The sequence below is a fragment of the Pleurodeles waltl genome, chromosome 6 (genome assembly GCF_031143425.1).
Source record: "Pleurodeles waltl isolate 20211129_DDA chromosome 6, aPleWal1.hap1.20221129, whole genome shotgun sequence".
In the NCBI taxonomy this organism is placed as follows: Eukaryota; Metazoa; Chordata; class Amphibia; order Caudata; family Salamandridae; genus Pleurodeles; species Pleurodeles waltl.
The window spans coordinates 1,595,194,948-1,595,216,065 of record NC_090445.1 but is presented as its reverse complement, the minus strand read 5'-3'; the positions used below and the strand labels follow the sequence as shown (position 1 = coordinate 1,595,216,065).

Below are 21,118 nucleotides of genomic sequence, written 5' to 3'. Positions count from 1 at the left end.
TCCATCGTAGTCGGTGTCAAATTGCACACACGTCTCTGTGTAATGCAACTGTTTACTATTATTGGCACATTAGGCTTCTTGGTACTACTCCTACTTACAACTTAAAAAATTCATAACTCTGGTTCCCTTTACTGGATTTTTGTCATTTTGGGACTCATTTTGTTTACTAGATTTCACTTCATGCTTCTAAGTTGGTTTGGTATTTTATTGTTTTGCTTTTCTACTTTATTATTGTGTTGTTGGTGCATGAATACTTTACAAATTGCCCTAAATCAATATGGTCTGCTCTGTGCCATAGCTACCAGGGGCACTGAACTCGGGTTAATTTGATGACTGTTGGTTCATTCTGACAAGGGTTGTGATTATTCCTTGAGATGACTAGTCACCCTGCACAAGTAATAATGCCATTTCCTACAAAGCGTTTGGTTGTATACTACATCATCTGAAGAAAACAGACCTGGCTGATGACACCTTCAATGTGGAATTTAGATTCCCAGCCCCTTTCAGTAAAAGCATTCAGTTGAAAGCAAGCTCTCCTTGAACAGTTGTACAATCTCTTAGAAAGATGTGGTTGCTACATTTGCTGACTGTATACAAAATGATGGCTTAGGACAGGACGGCAATTACATCAGAATACGTATCAGTGTCTAGAGCAAGTGGATTGGAGTATTGCATGATGAGGAGAATCCCGTTCGGACACCACAAATTGTAGAGATGACACTCCATCCATGCCAAATTATATCCATGAATTCACTTCCTCTGAAACATCGAAATACGTGTCACTACCTTTTAATCTAGCTAGGCTTATATAATTGAACAGCTGACACCAATTGGGGTGATTTTGTATCTAAATACACTATTTATTTCAAGAAATATGGTCCATAACACTTATGTATTAACCCCAAGGGTGCCCGGTACGAGCTAGTCTCATGCTCGCACATGGATACTGTGTGCCGGGGACGAGACCAGCTCGTCATGCACCCGACCGACGGAGGGAGGGAGCGCTGGCCCTCCCCGTGGGACTCCCTCCCACACCCCCCAGTGGGGGATGGAAGGGGAAACGCTCCCCTCCCACTCTGACACCCTGCTCCTCCCCAGTGACGTCTGATGATGTCAGCATGCAATCGCGTGCTGATCTCAGAGGTCACATCCCATCGTGCTGGAAGCATGCTTCCAGCACGATGCAGAAGAGAAATGCTCAGCATTTCTCTTCCGCTCGGGAGGAGGGGGCAGGCAGATGCATGAATGTAAAGGCCTTTCCTTTCCTTTCGTGTCTCTGCAAGCATTTCTGAAGCCCAATCGCGATGCGATCGGGCAGCAGAAATGCCCACTAGACACCAGGGATTTTTTTTATTTTCATACTTACGCATAAGGGGAGCGGCACCCCCAGGGAATTTTTTAATTTTTATTCTTGCTCATAAGGGAAGCGGCCCCTTGGGCTAGGGCTGCTCACCTGGGGGGCAAAATATTTTTAGGCCTTTTCTGCCACCACTGGGGGCAGATCAGCCTATTATAATTAGGCCGATCTGCCCCCAGGGGTGGCAGAAACCCCTAGACACCAGGGATATATATTTTTTTTGTTTACTTTATGTTTTTATGTATGGGGAGAGACCCCAAAGGCAAGGGTCGCTCCCCTAGAGGGGGGCGGAATTTATTTTAGGCCATTTCTGCTCACCTTGGGGGAAGATCGGACTATTTTGTTTAGGCCAATATGCCCCCGAGAGGGGCAGAAACCAGTTGGGAACCAGGGATTGATTGAGTGATTGATATATGTGTGTATGTGTGTGTATGTGTGTATTTTTTTTTTGGGGGGGGGGGGGAGGCAGCCTCTTGGGCAAGGGTGCTCCCCAAGGAGGCACATTACTGTTGGCCATATCTGCCCTACTAGGGGGAATATCAGCCTATTTTTGGCAGCCCTTGGGGGCAGAAAGCCCACCAGAGACCAGGGAAGATTTTTTTCAAAAATAAGAGGGTGGGGGTATGGCCATATCCCCACCCCAAATAAATGGGGCCAAAGTTGTTCTGCCCACCAGTGGGCAGATGTGGCAATTACCCCCGATCCAGACCTGGGAGGTAGGGCGCTGAAATTCTACTAGATGCCAGGGAATTAAACAAAAAAAAAGGTGTGGTGGTGGCTACCAACCAGTATGCGCATGGTTATGCCCCCACCCCAACTGAAAGGGGTAACAGTATTTCAGCTCTCCCTCCGCACACTAAAAGATCTTATCCCACGGCAAGCAAGAGGACGTTTGATTATTTGGGGTTTTGGTTTTACATTTGGGCCATGAGAGCTCGGCTAACTCTCAAAATCATCCCACTTGGAATTGTGAGGGTTGCACTTTTTGGACTTTGGGATGCTGCCATGTAGAAAAATCCATGAGACCTAGACACATCTGAAAACAAAAGATCTGGGTGAGCCCAAGGTGGTGTGCTTCACATGTACCCCACACCATTTTCTTGCCCACAATGCCCTGCAAATCTTCAACTTTGTTGGAAATCAAACATTTATCCCAATTTTTGTGATGGAACCTTCCGGAATCTGCAGGAAACCACAAATGTCCTAGCCCCCAGCATTGTCTCATCTATACCGATAAAAATGCTGCCGCACTTTTTTTCAAACTGCCCTTTGTGACCCACTTTGGTTCCCCCTCAATTTCAACATGTTTTTGGCTCTTTCCTGTCACAGGCACTTGGCCCACCTACACAAGTGAGGTATCATTTTTACCAGGAGACTGAAGGCAAAGTTGGGCAGTAGGAAATTTGTCCCGGTGCGGTGATTCCACACAGAAATGGGGGGAAAATTTGATGTTTTTGCTAAATTTGAGGTTTGCTGAGGATTTCAGGTAAGAAAACATTGAAGGATCCAAGCAAGTAACACCTCTCTGGATTCCTTCAGGTGGGTAGTTTTCAGAAATGTTTGGGTTTGGTAAGTTTCCCTATATGGCTGCTGAGCCCAGGACCAAAAACGTAGGTCCTCCCCGGCAAAAACAGGTACTTTAGTATTTGATAATTTTGATGTGTCCACATAGTGTTTTGGGGCATTTCCTTTTGCGGGCACTAGTCTTACCCACACAAGTGAGGTACCATTTTTAATCGGGAGACTTGGGGGAACGCTGGGTGAAAGGAAATTTGTGGCTCCTCTCGGATTCCAGAACTTTCTGTCACCGAAATGTGAGAAAAAAAGTGTTTTTTTGACACATTTTTGAGGTTTGCAAAGGATTCTGGGTATCAGAACCTAGTGAGAGCCCCACAAGTCACCCCATCTTGGATTCCCCTAGGTGTCTAGTTTTCAAAAATTGTTTGGTAGGTTTCCGTAGGTGCCAGCTGAGCTAGAGGCCAACATCTACAGCTAGGCACTTTGCAAAAAACACGTCAGATTTCAATGAAAAATATGTTGTGTCCGTGTTTGGTTTCCTGTCGCAAGCATTAGGCCTACCCATGCAAGTGTGTTAGCATTTTTAGCAGGAGACATGGGGGAACACAGAATAGCAAAACAAGTGTTATTGCCCCTTGTCTTTCTCTACATCTTTTCCTTCCATATGTAAGACAGTGTGTAAAAAAGATGTCCTGTAATTCACATGGTAGTATGGGCACCCCAGAATTCAGAGATGTGTAAATAACCACTGCTTCTCAACACCTTATCTTGTGCCCATTTTGGAAATACAAAGGTTTTCTGGATACCTATTTTTCACTCTTTACATTTCAGCAAATAAATTGCTGTATACCCGGTATAGAATGAAAACCCATTGCAAGGTGCAAACCATTTACTGGCTCTGAGTGCCTAGGGTTCTTGAGAAACCTACAAGCCCTATAGATCCCCGCAACCAGAAGAGTCCAGCAGACGTAACAGTATATTGCTTTAAAAAATCTGACATCACAGGAAAAGGTTACAGAGTAAAACATAGAGAAAAATGGTTGTTTCTTTCACCTCAATTTCAATTCTTTTTTATTTCAGCTGTTATTTTCTGCAGGAAAACCTTGAAGGATCTACACAAATCACCCCTTGCTGGATTCAGACTTTTGTCTACTTTTCAGAAATGTTTAGCTTTCTGGCATCCAGTATTGGTTTCACACCCATATCTGTAACTAACTGTAAGGAGGCTGAAAGCACAAAATATTATGAAAATGGGGTATATCCCAGTAAAATGCCAAAATTGTGTTGAAAAATTGGATTTTTTGATTCAAGTCTGCTGTTCCTGAAAGCTCCGAAGATGGTGATTTTAGCACACCAAACCCTTTGTTGATTCCAGGGGAAAAAAAAACACAAACCTTTTCTGCAGCCCTTTTTTGGAAAAAACTAAATTTGTGCTGTATTTTGGCTAATTTCTTGGTCTTCTTCAGGGGAACTCACAAACTCTGGGTACCTCTAGAATCCCTAGGCTGTTGGGGAAAAAAAAAGCAAGCAAATTTGGTCTGGCTAGCTTATGTGGACAAAAAGTAATGAGGGCCTAAGCGCAAACTGCCCCAAATAGCCAAAAAAAGGTCAGGCACCTAAGGGGAAAAGGCCTGGCAGCGAAAGGGTTAAATATGTTATACGATTCCTACCTCCACAAATCCAAAAGGTAGACTGTCAGTGGGACCAAATGTTTGGAGACACATACATTTAACCTATCAATTCTCAGTACTAAATTTCAATTACCAAGACACCAGGCTTTAATCATAACTTTTAAAACCATTTGTATTTTGGGTATTCCAAATGTTTATAACAGAGGTATTAAAATGAATATTGAGTTGTCAACATTGCTTGACTCGGACAATAGTTTGACAAATGTTTACAAAGACCTGGCCATTCCAATTGTACTATTATTGAAGGTGGTTTCCAACGTTCCTATAAATAAAAATCATCAACTAATGAAAGACTCTGCCACCAGCTAAAAATGTAATGAAAGTTGCTTTTGGCAAGCCACTCTGGCACTACACTCCCTCACTAAACATAAGTTGCCTTGTCATCATACACATAAGGACTGTATACTATTAAATAATGTAGATTGGCATCTGATAATAGATATGGAGCTCATAGAGCAATCAGTGAGTGACCATAAATCACTTGTACAGACGCTAGGCTAGGCTCAAAAGCGATTATAAAAAGCCCAGGAAACTTAGAGAACCCTATTGCGGAAAGCAAGCTTATGGTGAGTAATAATGGGCGAAGGCTTAACATGGCATCTGTTGTGACCAACAATATGATTATAGTGCTATGTACTCGGCCTACTGAATTTAGAGCCATATTTTACTGCTTACTTTGGTCCTAATAAATATTCTCTGAATGAGGAACTGGTGAAGCTGCTCATCCTCTAGTTACAACATTCAGACATACAAAGGGTTTTGGGCCTGATTTACAAAGGGCTTCCGCATTTGCAGTGAAGGCCCCGCAGTTGTGGTGTGGGTCCCGCACTCGTAGCGGGACCACTGTACTGCAGTTTCCCACTGCAGAGATCCCGCTGTGACTGCCGACCCCCGTTGGGACTGAGGAAACCCCACTGCCACTGCAGGAACCCCTGCCATGACTTTGGTGCCTCCATTTTGACTGGGGGGCCTCCACCACTACTGCGTAGGCTCTTTGTGAATGAGGCCCTTATTTATGCCATTTCACATCCCTTGTGTCAGGCGCTTAGGAAAAACAAAAAAAACGCTCAGCAATTAAAAAATGCGTAGGACACTGTGAGGACTAAGTAGTAATCCCTGGCTACAGAGATATTTTACCTTGCCTATAGATTCATATTTGAGAAAAGTGATGGTACTTCCATTTCTCAATTCTCTGTGGTACTACAACTCATGTTGACAAAGCCTAGGGCACCTGGGCTGGACAAAATCCCAAGTGTTTTGTATAATAAGCCCCTGATCTGGGGAAATTACGTTATAGTACTTGCCAATGCTATCTTGCAAACGGCAGATACTCCTACATCCTGGTTGGGGGGGGGCGTTGATGCGCAACATCTTTAAAAAAAAATATTGTGAAACAACGTTCCAAACTAACCCTATAAACCTAAACAATAGCACTCGAAAGCCTTTGATTAGTGTTAGAAACAAGAAGAATAGATTATGAATGCCCATTTTATTTTATACTGGTAATGCGGGTTTTAAAAAGAAATTTGGTCCGATATACAGCTGTTTAGGTTTCACCTGCTGGAGAAAACGTAGATCGTCTTAAAAAGACATTTTTGTATAGGGTCATCCTTGCTCAAAAATAAATAATAATAATAATAATAATAATAATAATAATAATAATAACTCCTTGGATAAAACGCTAAGACAACTAATGTTGGAGTCTTTATAGTGGGTATGTGTTCATTATTAAAATGTATTATTCAACTGCACACTGGCAACTCTGCAAAAATCAGATGGGGCTAAACAGGTGAGAAAACAAAATTGTTACCAGTGAATTATGGCATCAAACGGGGTGTGTACTGCCACCATTGTAATTTGCTCTTTTTATCACTTCAGTTGTGGCATCACATATGAAGCATTTTATCAACAATGCTCCGATAGTCAATGGCTCAAAGACAGCAACCATGCTATTTTCTGACAATACAGTTTAAGTTTCACACACTCCAGTGGCCATTAAAAGCAATCAACAAATTTGTAGATATCTGTTCTATTTATGGACTGGGAGTAAATACCTTAAAAAACAATGTGATCACGCACATCCCGAATAAAACATTTAAAAATACATTCTAACTTACTAACTAATTGCTAGAGCAGGTTTATGAAACAGACTTGTGGCCGGATTTAGAGTTTGGTGGATGGCTAGTCCCTCACAAATTTGATGGTTAGCCTGGTCACCTTAATACAACTTAATTTTATCCTAATACACTTGTAATAAGGGGGCCAAGATATTGGCCATATTTGTGATAGAGTACTTGTCGACCACATTCTAAATCAGGCTCTTAGTTCTTATTTTAAATTTCAGAAACAAATCTCCAAAAGCAACACATTGCTGATGCACCGAGCCGGGGCTAGGCCTCATTTTGAAAGAAGGCTAATGGCTGATTTCCCCAGCTCGGGAGGTATACAAAAAACAAGCACAAGCTGTTTATAGTTTTGAACAATTGGGGGGGGTCACACCAATACCTCTATGCTGTAGACGATCGACAACTGATTTTTAAAAGATTTACTGCAATTAGCTTCTGGTACTCTAGCACACCACTTATTAGCTCTGGGTCTATGAACCATAGAATCAGTTGCTAAACTGGGACCTCTACGGGTCAGATAATAATGTATGGAGGATTTGGACCGTACAAGGCTTCCCTGTGAGATGTACTTGGCATGTGGGGCACAGATACGGTAGGATGGCTCACTTTAGTTCATATTTTTAGGCTCTCCTGGAATTTATTGATGTCTGGTCATCCCCAGACTTGGTAAACAGATGTACATTACAGAACTTAAGCTATAGGAACAGTCCTAGGGAGTGGCTTTCACCCAAGGTTCATTTTGTCACCATTGTAGAGCAGCTGAGGCTCACTTATTTATTTATTTTATTTTATTTATTTTTTTGTCCAATGTATCACAGATTTAGAAACATATGCTGGGCTCAAAACCTGAGAAATGTACCAATCACTAGATATCAGGAAGCTCTAAAAACATGTAAGTTACATACAATGAGATCAATGGTATTTCAAAGTATGTGTTTTCTGCAGGGTCAATTCGAGAAAGAACAATTTAAATGGACTATGAGGTGGATTAAAATATTCACTAAAACACTGTTTAATCAATTAAACAGATAAATTATTCATGACCCGATTTTTTAATTCTATTTGGTTTTAACTTCTGACATCGTTTCAGCTATTGTATATCCATCATCCTTTATTTGAGAACGCCATTCAGGCATACAACATAAGATATTTGTTGTATAGAACAGAATAAGACCATAATCCGGAACACAGGAATCTTTTCTAATTTACCCGATAGGGGGACAGAAAAAGGAGAGAGCACAGTAATTCAAGATATTTGACTGAAATTGAAGATGGATTATGAAATCCATTTTAACGCACTTAATCTATAATATTGGATTTTGTTTTGTTTTTATCTTTCCGATTATGTATTTCATTGTGTAATTAAGTCATTTTATGAATTATAATAGCCAAAATAAATTGATCTATCTGACCAAAGCAGAAGAGATGCACTAAAGATGAGATCAAGCCTTGCAGGAGTTTATTTAGGTGCTTTTGGAACAAGTGCTTTCGCATAAGGAATTTATCATGTAATTACATTTTTACTTAAAGAGAGTGAGAAAAAATGAAAACAGTGTCCGTGCTGAAATTTCTATAGCAATTGTGGTGAAGACTTCACTCGGTTTATTGGATGGTTCAAGCACAGACTATATGCACTAGCTTATATACATTCACTTTTGAGTCTGCATTTCTACTCAGAAAGGATGTTTGTCTCCGATGCAGATTAAGTACAGGAGGCAGGGAGCTCTTTGTAGCCATCAACGTGGTCACTTCAGAGATGTCTTTGTTACTGAGTGTACTACACCTTCTGTAATAATGAGTGTTACCTCTTTTTGTTGTTGGGCTCTTATTGTAGAATTCAAGGAGTACGTCAGGCAATTTTCTCTTTGATCTACTTGTGCCCTTTACACTGATGTTTTACCTCTTACAGTCCAGCACTGTGCTAGGAAATGGACCATCAATATTGTTGTTGAGTCTGACTTGTCATCGAGAAATATTTTTTTTTAAATCCGCATCTAATTCCAAGTGTTCTTTAGCTGTTATGTGTGAGACTGTCTTCTCTTGAATGATGTGATACAGTGGGCAGCTGGGCATGAAAATTAGACGTTTCCTTGCACAGCCAGATTTATTTTGAGTAGATGTTTCCTCAAAGGAAGAGCTCTGTGTCTGGCCATTGAGCAAAACCTAATTTCTCTGGGGTCTGTCTTTCTCCCCAGGTGAGGTTCCGGTGGCTATGAGGCATCAAATCGCTCACTTAAACTTGATGGTTGGTTACTTAACCAAGGCTTTTAGTTTCCTTTTATGCTCAATGATGTCAAATGGATTTGATCACCATTTTTGCTTTTTTGAGATGTATGAGTTTCAGACGTGGCTCTAGACTTTCAATTTAGGTCTGAGCACTGATACTGCGTTTTTCCAAGTCTTTACAGAAGTAGTGCTGAATTCTTATGTTAAAAGAGCTTATCCTATTAAACAGTGATTTGGCAGCACAAAGCCACTAATATAGCCCTCACAAAACATTAAACAGAGCATCACAGTCAATGTAATAAACATTTTGCTAATGCAGAAAAACTTGTGTTTCGGTGAATGTTTAAATAGACTGGTGAGCATTTCACAACAAATAATTTACTGTTCAGTAGGGTTGCCCTAAATAAGCATTTCCAAAGTAGATGGGTCACACCGATGCCAGATTTTGCATGTGACCACTATGTATGTTGTGAGGCCAGCTAATGGGCAGGTTTTATTAAACCATTAGACTGCCAGTCATTTAGTTGTTCAGGATACCTCACAAAGAAATGTTGTACAATCCGTTTTAACATGCCACTAGATAAAACCTACCAGTTTACCACTTTAGGTTGGACTAAATTAACATTCAAAACTGATGTACAGAGGTCTGCTCAATAGGTGATTATTGCACAATAACTTAGAAGCACCGATCACATTTTACTACAATAGAGGATATAAACAGATAACTTAACCATATTGGTTAGAAAGTACCTATCTGGTGAGGAGAATAGGTGAGGCATCCTGTGGTGAAGATCAAGTACTTCTTTTTGTAGGCCCCATCTGATGAGAAGAGATTTCTTTCAGGTGACTTAGTCCTGTAACAGGCAAATAGTTCGGCAACTTTTGCCTCTAGTTCTTGATCGGTCGGAACAGGCCTGACGCGTCCCTCCATGAGATCTCCCAGGAAGAGCTGAAGTCGGTCATTGGCACCCACATCTGCCTGCTCTTCTACTTCATCCAGAAACAATTCTTGCCGCTCCTTCCCTGTCTTGTTCTGGTTCTCCAAATCCACCTGCCAGGCACTGGAAGCTGCCTCATTCTGCTGCTCCGTGTAATCAAGGAGTAGGTCAGGGGAATCATGACGGGTACAGTCTGCCACCATCACAGTTCTGATGGTGCTGGCATTCAGATTCTGAAGTTTAAACAATCTCTTTACCACGTTAACATTCTCAGATTCTACATCCTAAAACACAGAAAAAAAATCTTGTGTTGGTGACAGTATGGAAACACTTAATTTAGAGAAAAAAACTCTTTACACACCGTTATGAAGTAGTCTTTTTTTGCACTATAGATGGTATAGTAGTATGTATCCTAAATTGTCTGTCAACAGCTAAGACAAAAGGGGATTGGACAAACAAACCCACCATCTCACTTAATGGGTTATGTGGAGATGCGCATGGTAGACCAGGCTTTGCCCCTTTCACAACGTTTAACTCATGGCTGGAAAAAAGGGATGCCACCCAGTGACGAACTTGATATGTAATGCTTTGCTGGTTTATCAACACTACAAGATGGAAGAGAGCTCCCGAAGGACAACCTTCACCCAGGTGTGTGAAATATTCAACAGGGCAGATTCCCTCTGGCAACTGGCCAGGTTTACGAGACCTCTCTTCTCCACTATACTGGTGGTCGTTTCAGATCACGGTTAAACATCAAATTCCTGGAGAGACCAAAGATAAAACAGTTGCAAAGGGCTTATCCTACATGGAGCATATTCACCATTAAAGATGTAGCCAGACTGGAAAACCAAAGTGTGTTTGATCATATGGAGGCCCGCATAGGCCGAGCAATATTAAGTAACACCTCAAATTTAAGCACAGAGCCAAACGTCAGGTGCTCAGTCTGGCAAATAAGATGTGGGATGTTTAGACTAAAGAAAATCCAGCCTGAGGAACTAAGTTGCAGGTTGACAGCTCAGATTTAGTAGCAGTCTACTTTGTTGTAGTCAATAACTAGTCAAAGAAAACATGATGTTATATACTCCTAAGTATGCATGGTGTGTGAGGAGTAAAATATAGGAACCACCTTTAAGTGAAAAAGGTGATCCACACCCAAGTCCTTCAACCCATTACTATCCTGATTACAGGATCACTTTCAGACAGAATATCTCCAAGGCCTGACAGATTTAGAACAGAATTGAAACTGCCAGATAGCAGCAACTAGTACCTATAAAGATGGGTGTCTCAATATATTGCAGGCAGGTGGGATCCCATCTTCAAGGATCACCTTTCCTATCTAAGCACTTACAGAGTAATAGTTTTCATTTAAAGTGTTGCCCTAGATAAGTGTGTCCAATGTAGATGAGTCAAATCCATGCCAGATTTTGCAGGTGAACACTTTGTAAATCTGGTAACAATAGGATTTACTGTATGTAAATGTATTCTAAAAATGTGCCTTAGATGTGGCCCTGTAGGACCTACACTGAAAATCACTGGCATGTAGACTGTAGCCACCAATATATTTCTCCAGGAATACAGTTAATCAATTATGTATTTTCCCAATTCATAATTATATTTCTAGCAATAGTCTAACATCTGATGTTACAAAAAGACATGCAAATCTCACACTACTTCACTATTTAGGAAAAACGTAAGTGCTTGATAGCACCAGTCTTTTATGATGATGTAAAGCTGCTTTAAGAGTTTTAAAAAGTAAAAGCAATGCTATATTGCCATCAAGTTGATTTCAGATTCAGGGTTGAGCCATTTAGTGTGTCTAAACATCTAAATCTAGGCAGACATTGTTAGTGTGCAAAGCACAAGTTCATGTCTTTTGGCAGTAATAAGCCTATAAAGGTTATTTTCCAAACTTTACAGCAACATTATGATGAATGTTTTGATAGACACCTAAATGTTTCAACATGATACATTAAGTCTGAGTTTTTACAGATTAAAAAAAAAAAAAAAGTATTGGAGCTAAAGACCTGATTACGACCTTGGCGGAGAGGACATAAGGATATAATGGAACTTGTAATATGGCGGGCGGGATATCCGTCTCATTTGCGACAGAGTAATCCCCTCTGCCAAGGTCATAATCAGGCCCTTAGTCTTTTATTGGGACACATTTCTCATACTGAGACAATACCCTGCAATTTGTAGATGAAATCTGAAGACTTTTTGGGGGATATATCAGTGCAGTAGGATTTCCTTACAGGGGACTTAATAAGGCAACAAGCTGCCATGGGTGTCCCTGCTGGTACTGATGTGGCCGGACATGTTGGACTGAGAGAACCCAGACAGCGGATACCGAAGAGAATACCCATATGATGTGAACAATCTGGTGGCCATGTCGCCAGAGTCCAGTTGTGATCGAACCCTGGGTTGCAGGATACACTTCTAGGGCACAAAGGAGCAGGAGGAGCCCAAAGAGATGAGGGAGACCCTCCAGGAACCAGCAACTTGTCACAGATGAAGGTGTTTGTGCACACAGTGATCCTTTGCCCTTTCCCCAGGACCCCACCTACGAGGTCTTTACACCTAGCAAGGCACTTTTTGAAGACTTTCATTTTGCTATGTTACAGCCCATTTGCCCTTTTCTGATTTTCTAAGCCAGAGAATGTTCAGCCCTGCATGGGTTTTTTAGTGAGCTTGGTTTATTTATGTCTTTGTGTAGTATAGGAAGATGGCTCTGTATATGGCCCCACAGAGGCTCGACAGAGGCAAAAATAGATACTACTAAGCAGTTAAGCTTATCAGAGGGTAGTGTTAAGCATTTGTTGTACACACACAAGCAATAGAAGAAACACACACTCAATGACTTAACTCTAGACCAATAGTATTTTATATAAAAAAAATATGCTGTGTTAATTTATTTCTAGAACCACACAATTCAGGTAAGTACATAAAATGAAAGGTACTTTGCATAGATACAATCAGGACCTATGAACGGAATCAACAATGTATACAGTTGTTTTTAAAGTGGCAAAAAGCTTTTTTTAAAGTGGACACTGCAATTTTCAATAGTTCCTAGGGGAGGAAAAAGTAGTACAGTTTTACAGGTAAATATTCAACTTACAGTTCTTATCTCTGGGTTTTAGGTAGTCCGTCGTTGGGGGTTTATGTTAATCCCAAACACCCACCACCAGCAACACAGGGCAGGTCAGGTGCAGAGGTCAAAGATGCACTGACTTAACGTGCGCTCCCATGGAGATAGGGGGAGGGGTTCTCGGAATCCAGTCAGCCAGCAGGTAAGGACCCGCGACTCGAAGGGCAGACCTGTGGAGGTTCAAGAGAGCACTCGAGGGGCCCCAAGTAGGAATCAAACACACACCCTCAGCGGCACTAGGGCAGTCGGGTGCAGGGTGCAAACAGGGCGTTGGGTTTTCAATGCAACTCTATGAGGGGACCCCAGGGGTCACTCTGAGGCTGTAGACGAGGTCCAGGAGGGCTTCTCTGGCAAACCACCAGCTGGGCAGGGAAGAAGGCCATCTGCTGGTCGATGCTGTACCGGGGGTCAGGTTCCCCAAGGCCTGGGGCTGCGGTGCAGCGGGTCCTTTAGGCGTCGGATATCTTCATTCAGAGCTTGTAGTCAGGGGGTCCTCTGGATTCCCTCTGCAGACGTCGTTGTGGAGGTTTGGAGGGGTCAACCGAGGATGGGCTCTTGCTCCCAATCGCCTGGGGACCCTTTCTTGCCGGGTGGACCACCTGGACATGGGCCGTGGGCGTCGGGTGCACAGGAGTCAGAACTCACGCATCCAGAGTGAGGTGAGAGTCCTTTGGTTGTAGGTGTCTTCAGACAGAGTTGCTGTCGTCAGGAGTTCTTGGTCCTTTTGGGTGCAGGGCAGTCCTCAGGAGTGGTCAGAGGTCGCTGGGCGCGTCACTGTTCTTTTTCAAGTTCTTTGAAGCAGGAGACAGGCCGGTAGGGCTGGGGCCAAAGCAGTTGTCTTCCTTCTTCTCTGCTGGGGTTTTCAGCTGAGCAATCCTTCTTCTTCCTGTAGGTCGCCAGGAATCTGGGGAGCTGGGTTCAGGGGGCCCTTAAATTCTAGATTTAGGGGCATGTTTGGGGTCAGAGGGCAGTAGCCAATGGCTACGGTCCCTTAGGGTGGCTACACCCTCCTTGTGCCCACTCCCTTTGGGAAGGAGAGCACATTCCTATCCCTATTGGTCCCTGTCCTCCAAACCAAGATGGATGATTCTGCAGGGAGGGGGTCACCTCAGCTCTGGACACCGTAGGGGTGGTCACTCCTCCCCGATTTCCCTAATTTTCCGTCACGCTTGCTGCCAAAAGTGGGGCTTTGTCCAGGGGTGGGCACCTCCACTAGCTGGAGTGCCCTGGGGCACTGTAACCCAAGGCTTGAGCCTTTGAGGCTCACGGCCAGGTGTTACAGTTCCTGCAGGTGGAGGTGTGAAGCACCTCCACCCAGGATAGGCTTTGTTCTGACCTTAGAATGCACAAAGGCAGTCACCCCATGTGGTCAGAAACTTGTCTGAAAGTGGCAGGCTGGCACAGACTAGCAGTTGGGCTAACATACAGGGTTATCTCCAAGATGCTCTCTGTGTGCATTTTTCAATAAATCCCACACTGGCGTCAGTGTGGGTTTATTGTGCTGAGAAGTTTGATACCAAACTTCCCAGTATTCAGTGAAGCCATTATGGTGCTTTGGAGTTCGTAATGACAAACTCCCAGACCATATACTCAATATGGCTACACTGCACTTACAATGTTTAAGAATGGACTTAGACACTGTAGGGGCATATTGCTCATGCAGCTATGCCCTCACCTGTGGTATAGTGCACCCTGCCTTAGGGCTGTAAGGCCTGCTGGGGGGGTGACTTACCTATGCCACAGGCAGTGGTTTGTGGGCATGGCACCCTAAGAGGGGTGCCATGTCGACTTTGCCTTTTTCTCCCCACCAGCACACACTAGCTGCAAGGCAGTGTACATGTGCTGAGTGAGGGGTCCCTTGGGGTGGCATGATGTATGCTGCAACCCTTAGAAACCTTCCCTGGCCACAGGGCCCTTGGTACCATGGTTACCTTTTACAAGTGACTTAACTATGTGCCAGGGCTGTGCCAATTGTAGAAGCAAAGGTACAGTTCTAAAGAAAGAACACTGGTGCTGGGGCCTGGTTGGCAGGGCCCCAGCACACTTCCCATCAAAGTTGGCATCAACACTAGGCAAAAAGTGGGGGGGCAACCATGCCAACAGTGGCACTTTCCTACATGTAGTGATGGCCCTCACAGCAGGGCATCTCAATATCTTGCAGCAGGGTAGTCTATGGACCTGCAGAAAGGTAGTCTATGGCCTGTAGCAACCACAAAAGAGGCATAAAAAGGTGTGAGGTTCCTGCCCTTCTGTCATCAGCCGAAATGAAAGTGTGATAAAGGAGGACAAAAAGGTTGGGTTTCACCTAAAGGGTGCCCTTTACCTTGCACAATAGAATCTGCAGTTCCAACCCTTACCCTTTCCAAAAGGTCTCATTAGCAGGCCCTTGCTAACAGAATCTTCAATGAATGTCAGTGTTTGATCTCCACCCACCAGCCATAGGAATGCAGACAATACACTTCTACTGTGAAGGGAAGCTGTACTCAACCCCACTGTGTCCCATGCTAAAACAGGAACATACAAAGGGGACCCACTTTGCTCCCCTAATTAATACTGTGAGTCAAACTTCAAGTGTGAACATCAGAAGTCAATTGTTCCAGCTTCTGCAGAATCTCATTTTCACCATTTATATTATTTACCCTTTATATTCTCTCATGTTGCTATGATCATGAGGTTACTGCTTCTTTCAAGCGCAATTTAAATCTCTTGATAATTTCCTATATCTAAATCTAGCCATTTACTTACACTTTCAACTCACAAGATGATTAGCTGTCTTGGCTGAAGATGTGTTATAGTGATAGCCTAACAGAGGATGGGCGGTTCGCCTGTTCTAGTGCCTATCAAAATACCTATTAGAGCACTATCACACATGCTTTGCACTTTCAGGTTGCATGCTATCTCAGAAAGCTTCCTTAATGTTCCAAAAACACAGTAGCAAGAACGCTCTTCTCCATTTATACGAGAGGTCCTCTTCCTTACTTTCTACCCTTTGTATATCTCCTCTTTCTGAGCACAGCCTACTTTAAGTCACGTGCATAAGGGGGGAGGGAGCACACTGCCTCTCATCCCAGCACAGTTCACCCCATTCCATGCGGGTAAATGCAGTATGCCTACTTCAAAGTTGCTGTCGTTTTTCACCAAAGTTGGTGCAGGTAGTGCTGTTATCTCTAGATACGTGTTTCTGGGTCTAGTCCTTCATCAGTAGAGAGCAGGTGTAGTAGAGAGCAGAGAAGAGCCCTGTGAAGGCTTGGGCAGCATACCAGCAAACCCAGAAGACTTTCTCTGCTCTCTACTACTTCTGCTCTCTACCGATTAAGGGGTAAACCCAGAAACACATGTTTAGAGATAACAGCACTACCTGCATCAACTTTGGTGAAAAACTACAGCAACTCTGAAGTAAGCATACTGCATTTACCAGGATGCAATGGGGAGAACTGTGCTGGGATGCTCCCTCCTCCCCTTGTGTTAAAGTCACATGTATGTTTGCCTTAACCTACATTAGTGTAGTATTGCTAATTGCCCTCATTTCATTAAAAAAAAAAAAAAAATGCCTCTCCTCTGAAAGCAACAACAGCAAACCAACAATACAAAATCTCCTCTATCTCACCTGTTAATCCCACTTGCAATTCTGCATGAACTCGCATATCCTCCCTCCCCACCCCCACTAATGATCATGGCTAACTCTTGTTAATTTCAACCACCGTAAAGAAACTGTAGTAAATGCATGGAATGATTTTCATGAGAGCACAAGACTAATCCCATTAAACAATGGATAACCCATTAACCTTGTATTCCGGAGCAGCGTGTGTAAAGGGTTTTCACGCCCTATTATGGGCAGTAAGCGCTATATAAATGCCATTACAACAACACAATACAATGTCCACTGCAGGTTACTTAGTTAAATATTCACAAAAAGTATTTTCACAGAAGCACCATAACGATGCAGAGATTGTGGATATCACAGAAGCACCATAACGATGCAGAGAGATTGCAGAAAGAGGAAAGCTAAGTAAAGTGTCTGAATCCTTGATTATTGTAACACATGTATCTGGAACAACTTACCACTGGACCTTGGTGCAAACAAATTTTTCGAGCTGCTCAGTTTAAATTATTTCTCTTCAAAGAGGCCTTTACTGAAGCAAAGTGCCATTAAGCAACTGAGTTGTAAGTGGTCCCAATAAGTTTCTCAAGGAGCCCAAAAGCAGAACGTGATATACCAATCAGCAAAGCATAAAAATGCACATAAGATGGAATTATCACTTTGGATTGTTGAATGGATACTGACGCAGTTGTTGGTGGCACTTCAATGCTTTTGTTTCTCCTGGAACATAAAACTAGAATAGTGCTTTCTTAAAATAAAATTAAAAAAAATAAAAAAACACTTTTCTTCTACAACAGTCTTATACACATAGCGAAGGACTGAATTACCAATTATGATGTTCTGCTGCATGAAACCTGAAGACAAAGAAGAACACTGCATGCATTGGCAACAGATATGCAATTATTTAAAATCTCTCTCGAGTATGAATAAACATTTAGAGACCAATAGTTAGCCTCCATGAGGGTTTCACTTTTAAAGATACTATGATGCCAAGGGGTCAAGATGCAGTACACAATGAAAGAGAAAAAACACAATTGAACAAGTAATTATATATCCATAAATCCTGGAATAAACCTATCATTTTACAAAGGGAAAACATGAAAGGATACTTATTTTTGTGAAACTGTTGAACCAGAGCACCTTATCATACACAGATGGTACCTGAAATGCATTGTTCAGCCACAGCACAGAGCAGGATGTGATGCGGCCAATTCGGTGCAGGTTCCCAGAGATGAGGAGGGTTTCGTTTAACCAACAACCAAAAACATCATAGGGTTTGTTTCTCACACGAGACAGGAGCTCAAAGTTTTCTGGATGAGGAATTGAAAGAAAGAAAAAAAGAATTAAATGGCTAAAGAAATTTATCAGGCCAAACAAAAAATAGGGAGGTTACACAGCTTTATCAGGCTGAGCTTTGCTGAACTCCCACATGCGACCTAGCCACATCTACTTATGTTATATATATATTAAGGTAGCTTATTCCCTTTGGTGCAAGGGAGAGGACCTTTATGTCCCACACAAGAACTAATTTCCAGGGAAGAGGACACAGAGGTGACATCATGTCCTCCACCTAGGAACCTCTTGCTGCTTGCAAATGTGTTACATTTTTTGGAATCTCATGCACATAAGTGAGATGTAAAGCTGGTTGTGCCCAGACAGGGTGACACTTTTATGGGATAAATAGAAATGCCTGCTCCCTCGCTGTCAGTCGATTCTAAATGATTTGCTATACTCATCATTGGTCTTCAAGGTGCTTGTGCTATTCTGTTTTTCTTGGTTATCAGCATGTACAACAGGCCTGAAACCGATACTGTTTGTTAATGCTGGAATTGCCTTTTTGTTGTGTGCTTTTTAATTGCTAATTGAAGTATTGTTCATTTTTTTTTCATGCAGGTTGTTTCCAAATGGACATTAACTGTACTTTTTCCATGTAAACTTTGGATTTCCTCCAGGTTATTTGTTTTACCAGGTGCTCTGTAGTTTTGTTTTTAGCTTTTGCTGTTTTGTATTCTCACAGTTACCTGCACTGCAGTGCATTCATTCTTTCAGCTCACATTACTCACACACACAATATACAGAAACAATGTTTCGGTAAAAGTAAACACTGCTTCTCCCAGGTTAACTGTTGCCTAGGTCTTAAGTCTGATAATGAAGGAGGGACTGGCTCATAAACCGAGCCAGCATATTAGTAAGGAGGAGCATGGTTCAGATTCTGGAAGTGCATTTGCAATTGGCCAAATTCGACATGATGAAGACTCCCCTTCAAGTGAAACTTAAGGGAATTACCATACAGCACAGCATGGCAACCAACCTGTCCCTTCAGAAGCAAGGTCTGTGGGAGCACAAGACACAGTTCATAAGGATGCAAAGCAGAACACATCAATGGAGTTCACCCCCTATAATTTCCCATGGGCACGAAACACAGCACAGCAACCTTGATGTGCCTTCACAAGCACTGTCTGAAGGAGTAGTATCCATAGAGTGGTCATGCAGAGCACTGCAACGGAGCTCACTTGACAATCTCCTATGATTCTTACTTTTACATGAGGCTCTGGCGTTCTTTGAGGAAATTGTGCCGCAAACTAACCTGCATGCAGAAATGTTCGGTGGGAGCTTGTAGGCTTTCTGGCATCTCTGTACAGAGCACACCTGTAGACACCCATCTTCCCTCAGGGAGCTGAAAACATTTGGGGGTTCTTCAATTGCTCACAGGAGTATTATGCAAGCCTTCCTTCTTATGGATCTAGCACAATTTTGGCAACACCCACCTTGGCATCTATGAGCAGACTTCACTCATGATGTCTTTGCAGCGCTGCTATGAAACCATGCAGACTGTTCAAAATCCAGCCTCTGGTGGACATTTCTCCGCAAACAGTGCAGAGGTTTGTATTCCAGGGAAGAATAATGGTGGACACGTCTTCAATCTTGGGCATAGGGCTGTTGCTGTTCAGGCAGTATATACCTAGTAAAACAGTGTGGTACTGCATCAAGATTGATATGTGCATGTATTCCACTGATTATGTGTACAACTACAGAACGTATACTGGAAAGGATTCCAGGATAAATCCTAGCAGTTGCCCTTCCTCATTGCGAATTATCGATAAATTTGTGTGGGATCCCATTCCCTAATAACGGGAAGCATGCTTTATAAGCTCCCTTTATGTTTAACTTTACACATACCACCCCCTGCACCAGACTAATCAATAGGGATGCAGTTCAATAGGGAAAAAAGGGAACCTATTAACATCACAAATCACAATCCCCTGTTATTGCTCCCATGCCCTCTTCTCATCCCTGGCCAACGAGCTGCGCTTTGCTAAAATAAATATTGATTATACAATCACAGACATAAGACCATGTAAGAGAAGTGACACCCTGGAGACCAGACATGGATTTGTCACACAAAGGGAAGCATAAACTGAAAGATGGCCTTGTGAATGAGACATAATTCTTTAAGGTACTGCAGGCAAGCGATGTTCCTGTACACTCTAGAAAGTAGCATGAGGAATGCTGACAGTCAAGCTAAAAGGATGTAGTTCTATGTTCTAGTGAGGAAGTGATCTTTTTTCAAGATTCTAACCTTTATATGGCCAATTTCTCTGTTATATAAGAGATCCTGCAACCAACAGGATTTACAGGTGTGCACTGCAACTCCTGAAGACAGCCCTTCTCCTGTCAAAGCTGGCAAAAGGACAAAAGCTCGGTTGCATACTTGATTATATAAATAACATATGGCATGGATCAAACTGACCAGCAGCTTCAATCATATGATGTAGCACATACAATCTGCACTTTGCCCTAGAAACTGGCTGCCCACTTGTTATTTTTTCAGCGCAGAATGTATATAATGTCTATTGTCAGGCTAGCTCCAGGAGTAAAATTTCCTATCTTAACTGAGAGTAGGTCATTATCAACAGTCTAACTGGTACAGAAGAAGCATTCTTCAGACAATCTAAATGGAACACAATTTTGCCATTTTGTGGCTTTTTTCTCGGGTCCCTTTTGGGAAAATCACTAACCCCAAGTACCAATATATGGCATAAAAAGGCCAGGATATATCGTGTGTAACACAATAGTTAAGGCTAATATAAGAATTGCCACTAGATTAAAAATAAAGGACAAACACTAGGGGACACTGCAGGTCTGAAGTAGTTAATGAATACATTGGTTTGATGTACACAAAAATGTTATAAAGACTCTCTGTATATACACTTCTTTTCATTTTTCAGTTTCTTATGTGACACTTACAGTGAAGCAACTGTTGTAACAGTATACAGTAACAAGCATACTAGCCTTTAGAGCGGTTCATGACCCCATGATAGGTCTCTGACTGGGGAGGGGGGGGGGGGGGGGGGGGGGGGTGCATTAATTAAAAAAAATAAAAAAAGTGATTGAAGCTGCCCAATAATGAAAATGTCACTTACCCAGTGTACATCTGTTCGTGGCATTGGTCGCTGCAGATTCACATGTTGTGCACAGTCCGCCATCTGGTGTTGGGTCGGAGTGTTACAAGTTG

General features: G+C 42.5%; 1 protein-coding gene across 2 annotated transcripts in view; it reads right to left on the bottom strand.

The window, feature by feature from the left end:
• Window positions 1-21,118, bottom strand: part of FBXW5 (F-box and WD repeat domain containing 5) — a 113,406-nt gene that overhangs the window by 58,228 nt on the left and 34,060 nt on the right. For both annotated transcript variants that reach the window (XM_069241422.1, XM_069241423.1), the window contains 2 exons: window positions 17,764-17,912; window positions 9,669-10,140 (listed from right to left, as the gene is read on the bottom strand). In XM_069241422.1, coding sequence (XP_069097523.1) covers window positions 9,669-10,140; window positions 17,764-17,912 — 621 coding nt within the window. The remainder of the gene's footprint in view (window positions 1-9,668; window positions 10,141-17,763; window positions 17,913-21,118) is intronic.